General features: G+C 38.5%; 1 protein-coding gene across 4 annotated transcripts in view; it reads right to left on the bottom strand.

Moving 5' to 3' along the window:
- The window catches only part of kdm4c (lysine (K)-specific demethylase 4C), a 221,347-nt gene that overhangs the window by 92,844 nt on the left and 114,029 nt on the right, over window positions 1-14,474 (bottom strand). For 3 of the 4 annotated variants that reach the window (XM_059030246.1, XM_059030260.1, XM_059030255.1), the window contains 4 exons: window positions 13,732-13,925; window positions 10,683-10,939; window positions 3,276-5,416; window positions 1,163-1,289 (listed from right to left, as the gene is read on the bottom strand). In XM_059030246.1, the coding sequence (XP_058886229.1) occupies window positions 1,163-1,289; window positions 3,276-5,416; window positions 10,683-10,939; window positions 13,732-13,925 (2,719 nt within the window). The remainder of the gene's footprint in view (window positions 1-1,162; window positions 1,290-3,275; window positions 5,417-10,682; window positions 10,940-13,731; window positions 13,926-14,474) is intronic. The other variant, XM_059030251.1, reaches the window with a different exon arrangement.

Here is a 14,474-nt window from a genome sequence, read left to right on the forward strand (position 1 = left end):
TTTGTAGTTTTACCTATACTTAACAAAAACCTTAGCGTGAAATACTGTGCTACTTTTATGGCTTCTGGTAGACTTTTGCTATATAATTTTGTAGTTTCTTTTATTACATGATGTTAAATAAAAGATCTAAATTATGTTCATATATTTTTTTTTATTATGTCTCAATCCTATAATTCCAGGTGATTCAAAACTTTTGGCAATAGCTGTAGGGTATTTATGTAGATTACAATTATTGGAGATTTTAATAATTTTCAAACCTGTACACAAACAGTATGCTAGCTAAGTTAGCAGGTGTCAATGAAGGGTCATTTAAAAAATAGTTTTAAAACTAAAAGAATAAAAGGAAATAAAAGCCATCCTTCTTGTGGAAACGAAAATGCTGAGCTAGCAAACCTGCTGGATTCATTATGTCAAGAAAAGGGATTGAAATAACGTGAAAAGACAGATGAAGCTAAAGCCCTTTATCCTTATTGGTGCCAAGCAATGGTCAACTAGTCCCAACAGGCCTTGAAGTTACTCTGCTAACTGCCAATAGTTGCCACACATTGATATTCTCTGACGTATAAGTGAGGACAATAAACAAAATGCACCAGTGAGTATACTAGATTTAGAAATGAGTGCAAAACCTGTCATGCATTAAAATGAAACTAGATCACCCCAACCAGGCCAGATGGAATGGACGTGAAACCCAGCTTGGAGGAATCTGGCATCAATCAGATGCACACCTATCTGAGCAGCATAACTACTTTATCCTCATTCCTTTTACTCAAAGTATACAATACATTATTTGTGTGCCAGTTTGTATTTTTGCGCTGGGTGGGTCTGAGAGATGAGGAGGAAGAGTGACAATCTGACACTACATTGTTGAGCTGAATACACCTCTGAACTATGCACTGGCACTGCTACAGCAGAATACAATGATCAACTCGGGCATGTGGAGTCAATTTAGGCAATAGTGTGTATCTACTTACAGGGAATTGCAGAGAATAAAGGGCAATAAGAGAGAACTTGGCAGAAGCTACCTACATATGTGCAAAGTGTGATAATTGCAACCTTCTGCTTGATAGGGTACTCTGGAAATCAGCTTCCCAGGGCTGAATAAACCATGTGTGAATGAAACAGTACTTTTATTCAACAGTTTAATGATTTCTATGAGATTTACCTTCATCTCTCACCACCTGTTGTTTCACTGCAGTCACTGGGGCACTCGTCTCAGGTGTGCATAGTGGAAGATGCCAACTCTTAGCCTTCTTATTTCCTCCCACTTCAATCACAACCTGATTAGGAAACTACACGAAAAGTGTGAACTAGATTATAAACTAAATTTATGTTTAAATAAAATGGACACACATAAAATAAAAACCATAAAATATTAAAAACGGTAAATTAAATCAAGGGCCCTTACAGTGGCTCTCAAAAGTATTCACTCCCCTTCCACATTTTATTGTGTTACAACAAGGAATCAAAATGGATTTAATTAGGAGTTTTTGCCACTGATCAACACAAAAAAAAGTCCATAATGTCAAAGTGAAAAATAAAATCTACAAATTGTTCTAAATTAATTACAAATATAAAACAGAAAATAATTGATTGCATAAGTATTCACCCCCTTTTCTAAGACACACCTAAATAAGCTCTGGTGCAACCAATTGTCTTTAGAAGTCACATAATTAGTTGAATGGAGTCCACCTGTGTGCAATTAAGGTGTTTCACATGATTTTAGGTTAAATACACCTGTCTCTGGGAGGTCCCACAATTGGTTAGTACATTTCCTAACAAAAACTACATCAAGGAACACTCAAAGCAAATCCGGAATAAGGTTCTTCAAAAGCACCAATCAGGGGTAGGATACGAGTACATTTCCAAGGCACTGAATATCTCCCGGAGCACAGTAAAGTCCATTATTAAGAAATGGAGAGAATATGGCACAACTGTGATTCTGTCTAGAACAGGCTGTCCTCAAAAACTGAGTATCCGGGCGAAAAGGGCACTAGTCAGGGAGGCCACCAAGAGGCCTATGGCAACTCTAAAGGAGTTACAGTCTTCCACGGCTGAGCTGGGAGACACTGTGCATACGGCAACAATAGCCTGGGTGCTTCACAAAACTGTCCTTTATGGGAGAGTGGCAAAAAGAAAGCCATTGTTGAAAAAAACTTACACCAAATCTCGGCTAGAGTTTGCCAGAAGGCATGTGGGAGACTCTGAGACCAAGTGGAAGAAGATTCTATGGTCTGATGAGACCAAAATCGAGCTTTTTGGCCTCAACGCTAAGCGCTATGTTTGGCACAAGCCTAACATCGCACATCATCCTGAGAACACCATCCCTACCGTGAAGCATGGTGGTTGCAGCATCATGCTATGGCGATGCTTCTCTGCGTCAGGGCCTGGAAAGCTCGTGAAGATAGAGGGCAAAATGGATGCAGCAAAGTACAGAGAAATCCTGGAGGAAAACCTGCTGAAGTCTGCAAGAGACCTGGGACTTGGGAGAAAATTCATCTTCCAGCAGGACAATGACCCCAAACATACAGCCAAAGCCACACTGGAGTGGCTTAAAAACAAATAGGTCAATGTCCTGGAGTGGCCCAGTCAAAGCCCGGACCTCAATCCAACTGAGAATATGTGGAAAGAGTTGAAAATTGCTGTTCATCAAAGGTCCCCATCCAATTTGACGGAGCTTGAGCAATTTTGCAAAGAAGAATGGGCAAAGATTGCAGTGTCCAGATGTGCAAAGCTGGTAGAGACTTATCCAAATAGACTCATGGCTGTAATTGCTGTAAAAAGGTGCCTCTACCAAATATTGACTCAGGGGGATGAATACTTATGCAATCAATTATTTTCTGTTTTGTATTTGTAATTAATTTAGAACAATTTGTAGATTTTATTTTTCACTTTGACATTATGGACTTTTTTTGTGCTGATCAGTGGCAAAAACTCCTAATTAAATCCATTTTGATTCCATGTTGTAACACAATAAAATGTGGAAAAGTCCAAGGGGGGTGAATACTTTTGAGAGCCACTGTATACGGGAAAATATAATTTACAATGTACGGTCAACGTGGCATAATAGTGAATTAGTAAATCATGAAATGATGAAAATTAGGTAGTACTGTATGCTGGAAATACGTCAATGACAGAGAATGGTTTTAGGATGAAAGTATTTATATCAACAGGATGATTAAAATAGATTCACGTGACCTTTACCAAAGTTATGTATGTTCTTATACTATCAATGTGGTTATATTGTCAATATTCCAAAACAATGTGTTAATACTTACACTGGGTATCTCTCCAGGCTCCAATCCATTCTCTCCACTCTCAAGGTCGCTCACGTCATCCTCTTCTGTTGAAACACTGCTGGTCTCTTCCTCTCTGGGGTGTTCGATTTCTGTGTCGGAGTTCTCTTGTAGGTTATGAAAGCCCTTATCTTGGGTTGCTGTCCTCTGTGGAGTTATGTCATCATAAAGGGTCAGGGCCTCAGCGTCCTGTGTCTCTGTTCTTTGGGTAGTCAACTCATTGCAAAGGGTTAGATCCTCTGCAGCATCAGTCTTTATTCTTTGCAGAGTCACCTCACTGCAGAGAGTCAACGCCTCTGCAGTAGAGGTGTCTGCCTTCTGGGATTCAAGCTCCCCTAAAATGTGATGCTTCTTTTGATTGCAATCTTCTGGGGCTTGGGATTTTGAGACACAGCAAGCTGCAGAAGCTTGAGATGTCATATCATTCCAAAACAGTGGGGCTCCAGAATTCACACCATAGCAACCTGTTGTGTCTTTAGGCTTTGCCTCACCCAGGACAGCTGGGATTTCAGGGATCATGCTCTCAATTAGAACTGCTGGGGTCTGAGAATTTAAGTCATCCCAGATCATTGGAACCTGGGACCTTACCTCATCATGGCTGAGGAGCTTGACCTCTTCACAAACTGCTGGCCTTGGAGATTCAAGTCCATAAGTAACTCCTTGAGTTTCAGTGTACATTGCACTACTAGGTGCCGGGGTTAAAGAGTTCAAGCCTTTACAAAGTGCTGGAGTTACAGTGTTCATCTCATTACTGAGTGTAGTAGTTAAATACTGGACCTCCTCACCTAGTGCTGGCATTGAAGAATTGGCCTCATCTCTTGGTGCAAAACCTAAGGTGCTCACTTCAGAAGTAGCTGCTGGAGATAGAGACTTTACTTTATCACTTAAAGCTTGAGAATGAGTGTGTACTTCATTACTAACTGCTGCATGAATTACTGATGGCACCATATTATTAAGTACTGGAGTTAAAGACTGTGCATCACTACTCAGTCCTGCAGTCACAGACAGCACTTCAGCACAGCTGGCTGGCATTAGATATTGGACCTCTTCAGTAAGTACTGGAGCTGAATAATTCACCTCGTTATTGAGGGAGGGGGACCAAGAGTCATCTTCCATGCAGTGCGTCAGGTCTGGTGGGTTTATTTGATCACAAAGTGTGGGACTGTGCGGTTTTACCCCATCACAATGTACTGGAGTTAGAGATGGCATCTCATTGATAATTACTTGAGCTGCAGACTGCACCTTGAGACTTGGTAGAGAATGTACCCCACTCACTTGGGGCCGAGAGTCTTCCTCTCTGCAGACTGCCGTGGCATCGGGAGGTTGTGTCTCATCATCTCTTGCTGGAGTTAAAAACTGCACCTCTTCACTAACCGGTGAAGCTATAGATTTTACCTCAACACATAGTTCTGGCATTAACGGATTCAGTTCATTACTGAGTGCTGGAATTACAGAGTGTACATCATCACATAGTTGCAGAGTTTGAAACTGCCCCCTACCACTACCTGATGAAGTCATGGCGTTGACACCCTCACTAACTAAAGTGAGGAACTGTACTTTATCAGTTTGAGCTGTAATTATCAAATTTAACATACTATTATGTTCTGGGGACAGAGCAATTTCAGCCCTGCTGGCTGTACTAACTTCATTGCAATCCATGGGGCTATGAGGCTTCAGCTCATTACTGTGCATTTCAGCGCTTAACGTTGGCATTAAAGAGTTTGCCTCACCATTGAAAGAACTCTCTACTCTACAGATTGCTGGGATTTCATCATTTTCTTCATTACACACTGTGGTACTGTTAGAATCTACAACATTACTGCCTGCTGGGATCTGAGACTTTGCTTCATTTTGGACTGTTGTAGCTAGACATCCCTCATCAGAAATGGTGGGGATATGAGAGTTTGCCTCATTGCAAACTTCTTGAGTATCTATCTCTTTACAACCTGCCAAAGCGTGAGACTGCTGCTCCCCTCCAACACTCATCGAGCAGCAAGAGGAAAGGAGGAGCCGGGTTGGGCTGAAGTCTCCGGAATTGTTCTTGAGAATCCTGATCTTCTCCTCCTCTCCCACATTTATTTTCTCTCTGCACTTCTTTCCTCTCAGTTCTGTCTGGCTACCCCCTGGGTGACAAAACAAGTTAGTTAAGCAATAAATCAAACACACTGCCCAATTTAGCTCCCTAATATAATTAATAAGTGCTGAAAGCTGTGCTACTTTGAGGAGAATATTGTGCAAAAATGTATCACATTTTTTTAAAATAAAAAAAGCTGTCTTGAATAAGTATATTTTAGTTAATAGTTCATGTTAAGGACACAAAAATACACCAGAGGTTTCCTTGATGAAATTAATTAATTATTCCATTTATTTATTTATTTGAAATCCAAGGCACATTTTTGGTATCAAAAACTCATGATCCAGCAGCCTTATAATTTAATGTGTCATAGAGTCCTGCATTTTTCACAACTTGTTTTTTAGTACAAATAAAAATACATTTATAGGTTTTAAATTTACCAGTACACTTTATGCAAATGATTTGTTGATAGCTGGACCTCACTGGACAAAAACATGTAATTCGTCAACAGAATGGGAGATCTTTTTTTAATGGATTTCCTGTTCCTGGCACTGATCCCTGAACAGTAGTTAATATAACAATTTATTGTAATCTGGGCATTTGATAGATTATGTTACATATATGAGATGTGTTTTTTATTTGTTTTGTTTTGTTCTTTGAATAGAATGTAAAAAAAACAAAAACAAAGTTGTTCATAAAGAGCCCTGTTACTTATCTTTTAGCCTTCCTTGTTAAATTGGGAAATACTTATTCTGCAAATTCGGTCGAAGAAATTTCACTACCATTTCCTTTTGCATATAGCTAATATCCCTCCATTTCTTTTTTAATTTTGTATTTTTTTTAAATGTAGTAGTCGCCAAATTAATTTTACCCCGCTTTTCTCCCAATTTGACATATGAGCTAAGGACACACTGGTCGACCTAATTAGGGACTATTTTCTAATTATCCAGAATTTAATGTGTTGATTCCTTATTTATTCTTTAGATCAGTTTAGCTGGAGTGGCTACATGGACATCCGGTAGTTTTAATTCTCCCGTGAATTTCGCAGGGCCCTAGTCATACATTTCTGTGAAGAAAAAACAGCTCCAAAATTGATATATGATACACAGGAGTAAACTAAAGTGGTGTTTAGCTAATATGGGCATACAATTCAGGCAATTTTAGTTTGACTAATGCCTTTATTCTATCATGATAAACTGCTTATGGTGGGTACAGTGACAGCAGGCCACTGCAGGTCTTCACATTTGTTTCAAGAAAACAAAATGTTGAGCTGCCAAGTTGTTAAATCAACTTACAGAATTGTGATTGTTCTAAAAAATCATAAGATAAATCCCAGGGTGTCCCAATACTTGTTGAATTAGATCTTTTGTGATGCACTGTATACTAATCTTTGGATAACATGCACAGAAAAGTAAAGTATTTTTTGTTATACTCTGCACCAGTATAAATAGTAAAAGGCTTGGTTATACACTAAAGAAGCATTTACTTCTGTTTCATATTTATTTAAATACTAATGTCAAGGACTTTTTGAATAGCATTTAATCAAATTCATGCATTTTAATGAGTAAGCTTTCCATTTTCCTAGATATTAACCTCACACTCTTCATTCATTTTCTTTTCAATCAAGGATAATTTCGGTATGTTGCGCTAGCAGCAGGCTGGAGTTGCATTGTTGAGAAAGCCCTAATTTCAGTTATGTATAAGAGTAAAGATCTGCAAAACGTTAAACAACCAGACAAAAAACAGTGGTGTATATAACAGTGTTCAATTAACTTTAAATTTATTTAGCCATTAAAAAAAAAAAAAAAAAACTGCAAGAATTAGGGAGATAAAATACAGTCATACCTATTTCGACCAGGAGTGGTCAAAGATTACAATGCATTAGTAAGACTTCACCTAGAATATTGTGTTCAGTTCTGGTCACCTCGTTACAAAAAGGATTTTGCTGCTCTAGAAAGAGTGCAAAGAAGAGCAACCAGAATTATCCCGGGTTTAAAAGGCATGTCGTGTGCAGACAGGCTAAAAGAATTGAATCTATTCAGTCTTGAACAAAGAAGACTACGCGGCAATCTGATTCAAACATTCAAAATCCTAAAAGGTATTGACAATGTCGACCCAGGGGACTTTTTTGACCTAAAAAAAGAAACAAGGACCAGGGGTCACAAATGGAGATTAGATAAAGGGGCATTCAGAACAGAAAATAGGAGGCACTTTTTTACACAGAGAATTGTGAGGGTCTGGAACCAACTCCCCAGTAATGTTGTTGACGCTGACACCCTGGGATCCTTTAAGAAGCTGCTTGATGAGATTCTGGGATCAATAAGCTACTAACAACCAAACGAGCAAGGCTGAATGGCCTCCTCTCATTTGTAAACTTTCTTATGTTCTTATGTTCTTAAGTGACTGCTTCATATAAAACATATTATAACAATGAAATGTTGCGGTATTATTTGCATTTATCAGTCGGGACTTTCCGCCATGTATTGAAGTTTGAGTATATCAGTCTGCACTCCTCAAGTGGGCGGTCTTCTGACATTTGTATTGTTTCATTGAGCCTCCTGATAGCCCATCAATCAGCCTTGACAGCTCACGGCACCCATCTGTCTGCCTGCACTCTGGTTACTATATAAGTCAGTCGTTTTTCTAAGAAATTCATTGTTACCCCATGTAGCACGGCAAGAGCCCTGCACATGAAAAGTGTGTGTGATTGCCAGCTGTGGATAATCAGCAGGTATTATTTTTATTATTATTATTATTATTATTATTATTATTATTATTATTATTATTTCTTAGCAGATGCCCTTATCCAGGGCGACTTACAATTGTTACAAGATAACACTGCCCAGGATTAATTATTTTCTGTTCAGTACATTTTTTTTTTCATATATGAATTAAATTAAATTGACACTGTAAGAGGCTCTTACTTCTTGTGTTACTGTTCAACTATGTCAGCTTGGACATAATACCAAGTGCTACTTCAAAAAATGATTTGAAAAGTGTTATTTTTACCATATACTGTATATCTGCAGGATGTTTTGTTGAAATGATTGTATATTTTGTCAAATCATTTTTTCCCATTACAATCCAATTCTGAAGATTTTCTATGCATGTAAAAGGCTACTTAATTGTTGTCAATGTATCAAACAAGACAGAATTATTTTTTTTTTAAATGGAAAAAAAATGAAATCAGAAAATAATAAATCATAGGGCTGTACATTTGGTGCCAGAAGCCTGGGTTACTGTTGATAGCTGTGCCAAACGCACAAAGACTGCGGTAAGTACACTGCATATGTCTAAAAAGCGCAGGTCTGTGTGATTTGTACCAGCACTTTGTAAACGATTGTAAATGAAGCTCATTCTGTTCAAATGTTTATTTATTCATGTCATTTTAATTATAGTATGCCTGTGTATAAACAATTGATTTTAAAATATTTGTTTATTTCATTTTTTACCATTTTTTGAGGTTGCACTTTATGTAATATGTCTGTATATAAACATATTTCTGTTCAAAAGTCCATTAATGTTTCAGTTTTGCAGATGCTTTACATGGCGTTCCTGAATAAAAAAATAAATAAAAAAAATAAAAATTATATATTATATATATATATATATTATATATATATATATATATATATATATATATATATATATATATATATATATATATATATATATAAAGGCTGTTCCGATTAACAGATTAATCAGACCGATTAATCAACTGAAAAGTTGATCGCAGATTTATTCGCGCAGAATTAAAAAAATGTATATAAAATAAAATCAACCATTTTCTCCACAACAGTCCAATCATAAGTGAGCGGAGGTGGGACATAAACAGTTGAAGGTATTCCTTGCTTCGGCTGAAGGTCTTGAGTAAGATTAACAAAACTGGAGAGTCAAAGATCTGCCCCTTGTTATGCAGGTATCCAATCATGAGTGAGTAGAGGCGGGACATAAACCATTGAAGATCTTCTCTGTTTCAGTTGAAGGTCTTGGGAGTTTAACCAATGGGAAAGTCAAAGATATGCCCTGGTTTTGCAGCTGTCCAATCATTAGTGAGCAGGTAAGTGGTAAAAGAATAGATTGTTAAAAAAAAGGAGGTATACACCACAAATACCAGAACTGACACAGGAAGGGAAGGGATATACTTGCCACTTCCAAAATTCAAATTATTAAAGGTCTCAGTGGCTTACCGGTAGATGTCAATTAAAAAACAAATACTGCTGGAACTGTATTTTGTTAAGTACAGAAAATGGGATATGGAGCAGCACTGGCTACAGCAATCTAGGATGGCTATCGAAGTCAGCACAAAAACATGAGCATTCCCAAAGTCACTTGCGAGCCACTGTAACACTCAAAACTTTTGGACAAACTGGACTGATGTTCAATTGGATGAGCAGAAGCGTAGGGATACAATGCATCACAATGAGCAAGTAAGAAAACATCGTGAGGTTCTTAAATGCTTAATTGATTCTGCTGTTTACCTTGGCAAGCAAGAACTGGCATTCAGAGGGCATGATCAAGGCACCAATTCCTCAAATAGAGGTAATTATGTGGAATTACTTTCTCTGATTTCTGACTATGACAGCATGTTAAGCAATCACTTGTCAGAACGACCTAATCTCTTTGGTGTCTCAGGTTCTGCTAGATGCAATAAAAGTAGAAGTACAGGAAGCCAAGTATGTTTTGGTGGATGAAACAACCGATGTTGGAGACGCAGCTCAGCTGTCTTGTGTTTTCAGGTGTGTGACAGACAGTGGCCCGAAAGAATGGTTGTTCTGTGAAAATTTGTTATATTTACTGAAATAAAAATAATTTTAAAAGTTCTTTTAAAAAGACCAAATTTCCATTTGGGAGTTTTTTTTTTGTTTTTTTTTAGATTGTATTGATTTTGTATGTATTACTATGCAGGACAGCCGCTATAAGAGCTTTGCCTTTATAAATGTGGATAGATTAATCTACTGGTTAATCAACTAATGCCCACAAATTAACTGATCAAAAATTGGAATTGAGTGATAGCCCTAATATATATATATATATATATATATATTTGCAATGTAATATGTGTGACTGGCTTTTCGGGCACTCAATATGTCCCTTAATCCAGTAAGCATTCCCTGAATCTCAAAACCCAATCAATATCTCCTGCTCACAAGGTCTATGAGAAAGTAAAAGATTATACTCAAGAACTGCAGGAGAGAGAGGTGGAGGGGGAGGTCAATTTAAAATAACAAGAGCTTGTCATGAGTGGATTTATAGCTTTTCAGACAGCTGGGCCATGCAATTGAAGGGTGACACACAAGCAGCCCTTATCTCACCTGAGAACTGGATTGTATCCAATGGCTTGTGATCCTGCTGGATTTCACTAATGCTCGCCGCTCCTTCACCAGACAGTAATCTTGTCTCTTGCAGCTTCCGCTTCTCTGCTGTCCTCTCCGGCTCTCCCTTGACCTTGAAGCCATCTGTAACTGCTCCAATGGCTGCAGTTTCTGTAACTACTGTCTTTCTGGCTGCTCCCTCCTCCTCCTCTGGTGTTTTAGGCTTTTTAGATCGAGATTGTGGGTGATAGAGGCTGCTGTAAGAGATAGCACTGTCAAGGTAGGGAGTGGCTGTCATAGATAACATATTTGGCTGGATGAATCTAAGCCAACCCTTACAAGCCCAGAGTGGATTTTCTACTGTCTCAAATGCACTCTTAAATGCTGACTCAATTTAAGCAGTAAAACAACACTGCATCAAACATTTGTATGATTATATATATATATATATATATATATATATATATATATATATATATATATATACACAGTACTGTGCAAAAGTTTTAGGCAGGTGTGAAAAAATGCTGTAAAGTAAGAATGCTTTCAAAAATAGACATGTTAATAGATTATATTTATCAATTAACTAAATGCAAAGTGAGTGAACAGAAGAAAAATCTAAATCAAATCCATATTTGGTGTGACCACCCTTTGCCTTCAAAACAGCATCAATTCTTCTAGGTACACTTATTATTATTATTATTATTTATTTCTTAGCAGACGCCCTTATCCAGGGCGACTTACAATTGTTACAAGATATCACATTATTTCACATTATACAGATATCACATTATTTTTACATACAATTACCCATTTATACAGTTGGGTTTTTAGTGGAGCAATCTAGGTAAAGTACCTTGCTCAAGGGTACAACAGCAGTGTCCCCCACTGGGGATTGAACCCACAACCCTCCGGTCAAGAGTCCAGAGCCCTAACCACTACTCCACACTGCTGCCCTATACACTTGCACAAAGTCAGGGATTTTGTAGGCATATAGTCAGGTGTATGATTAAACAATTATACCAAACAGGTGCTAATGATCATCAATTCAATATGTAGGTTGAAACACAATCATTAACTGAAACAGAAACAGCTGTGTAGGAGGAATAAAACTGGGTGAGGAACAGCCAAACTCAGCTAACAAGGTGAGGTTGCTGAAGACAGTTTACTGTCAAAAGTCATACACCATGGCAAGACTGAGCACAGCAACGAGACACAAGGTAGTTATACTGCATCAGCAAGGTCTCTCCCAGGCAGATATTTCAAGGCAGACAGGGGTTTCCAGATGTGCTGTCCAAGCTCTTTTGAAGAAGCACAAAGAAACGGGCAACGTTGAGGACCGTAGACGCAGTGGTCGGCCAAGGAAACTTACTGCAGCAGATGAAAGACACATCATGCTTACTTCCCTTCGCAATCGGAAGATGTCCAGCAGTGCCATCAGCTCAGAATTGGCAGAAAACAGTGGGACCCTGGTACACCCATCTACTGTCCGGAGAATTCTGGTCAGAAGTGGCCTTCATGGAAGACTTGCGGCTAAAAAGCCATACTTCCGACGTGGAAACAAGGCCAAGCGACTCAACTATGCACGAAAACACAGGAACTGGGGTGCAGAAAAATGGCAGCAGGTGCTCTGGACTGATGAGTCAAAATTTGAAATATTTGGCTGTAGCAGAAGGCAGTTTGTTCGCCGAAGGGCTGGAGAGCGGTACACGAATGAGTGTCTGCAGGCAACAGTGAAGCATGGTGGAGGTTCCTTGCAAGTCTGGGGCTGCATTTCTGCAAATGGAGTTGGGGATTTGGTCAGAATTAATGGTCTCCTCAATGCTGAGAAGTACAGGCAGATACTTATCCATCATGCAATACCATCAGGGAGGCATCTGACTGGCCCCAAATTTATTCTGCAGCATGACAATGACCCCAAACATACAGCGAAAGTCATTAAGAACTATCTTCAGCGTAAAGAAGAACAAGGAGTCCTGGAAGTGATGGTATGGCCCCCACAGAGCCCTGATCTCAACATCATCGAGTCTGTCTGGGATTACATGAAGAGAGAGAAGCAACTGAGGCTGCCTAAATCCACAGAAGAACTGTGGTTAGTTCTCCAAGATGTTTGGGCCAACCTACCTGCCGAGTTCCTTCAAAAACTGTGTGCAAGTGTACCTAGAAGAATTGATGCTGTTTTGAAGGCAAAGGGTGGTCACACCAAATATTGATTTGATGTAGATTTTTCTTCTGTTCATTCACTTTGCATTTTGTTAATTGATAAATATAAACTATTAACATGTCTATTTTTGAAAGCATTCTTACTTTACAGCATTTTTTCACACCTGCCTAAAACTTTTGCACAGTACTGTGTATGTATATGTATATATATATATATATATATATATATATATATATATATATATATATATATATATATATATATATATATATACACACACAGTATATATATATATATATATATACACAGTTTTTTTAATTAATATTTTTAATAAAATTACTCTGTAATTTGCTCCCTGATTTTCTCCCAATTTGGAATGCTTAGTCACTTTTTTCTCCTCACCGCAGCAATTTCCCACATGGCTCAGGAGACCCGAAGATTCAGTGGGCGTCATCCGATACCATGACCAATCCAGCTTCCTTTTTCACCCAGGAACTCGAGAGCGGATGTCTGCGAGCTACCGACCTCTGGAGGACAAAGGCCAGCCCTGCAGGTGTCTGCTCTGAGCTTAATGGTCGCCTGGTCAGCAGGGTTCGCTGTAGAGCGATGAGGAGAAACAGTCCCTGCCGGTTTTACCTCCCTAACCCACAGGAGTGCCAAAGCCAATGCGACACTCCCTTCGGATTCCCTAGAGAAGACCAGCCTACTTTGCAGAGCCAGAAAAACAACCCTGCACTGTATGACTCACCCTGCGGAGAGCAGCTGTGCTTCTACCAGGTGAGCCACTCAGGGACCCTCCTTGATAATAGTTTAGTTCTTACAATGTCTTTAAACGATGTCTTTGAAAACATAAGACATTTCTACTTGAATGTATAGGTTACTTACCTTTTAGATGGTGTCCCTGCTTTCTTCCTTCTATTGAGCCAGCTCTGGAGCTCTGGTGTGGACCCAGGAGTGGGCTGTGTGTGGTCAATAGGGGCCACATCTTTCCCTTGCTTCCAAAGCTGGTATCTGTCTGGCTGGAACCTCTTCACAAAGAGATCCATTGATATTTTCACCATATCTTTGCTGCAGGTGCACTAAAACAATGAACAAGAGATTTTGAGGCAATATTAGCAAAGTAATCACAAAAGCATTAAATGTATGGCTAAAACCAGAGTAAAGAAACAAAACATGCTTTATTTCTATTTTTATTTTTTAAGGTAGATAAAGACTTGTGCTGATCAGGGTCTGTGAAACCAGCCTTTAGTTCTCTTTGGAAAAATAAAATATTCTCTCATTACACTTTCCAAATATATGCTTATACAAAACCACTAGGGCATAAAACAAAGGATTGGTTATTTGCAATAGCAGGATTTAATATATAAAATATAAATAAAAACAAGCTACTGTTAATAGCATGCAAACATTTTTATGATTTCTGCATACCAATTATCCATAGTTTACTTTGACCTTAACAAAATATGTGGACTTTTAAACAAACTGTGCCTGCAGCATTCAAGGAAAATGTTCAAATTTCCCTTGAGAAAATATGGCCATATGGAGGTAAACAGCTCACAAGCCAGCTGCCTTGACCGTCATTAGCCTCATGATGAATTTCACATGCCCTATCATTATGTATGATTTTC

This window comes from Acipenser ruthenus, chromosome 1, assembly GCF_902713425.1.
Source record: "Acipenser ruthenus chromosome 1, fAciRut3.2 maternal haplotype, whole genome shotgun sequence".
Taxonomy (NCBI): domain Eukaryota; kingdom Metazoa; phylum Chordata; class Actinopteri; order Acipenseriformes; family Acipenseridae; genus Acipenser; species Acipenser ruthenus.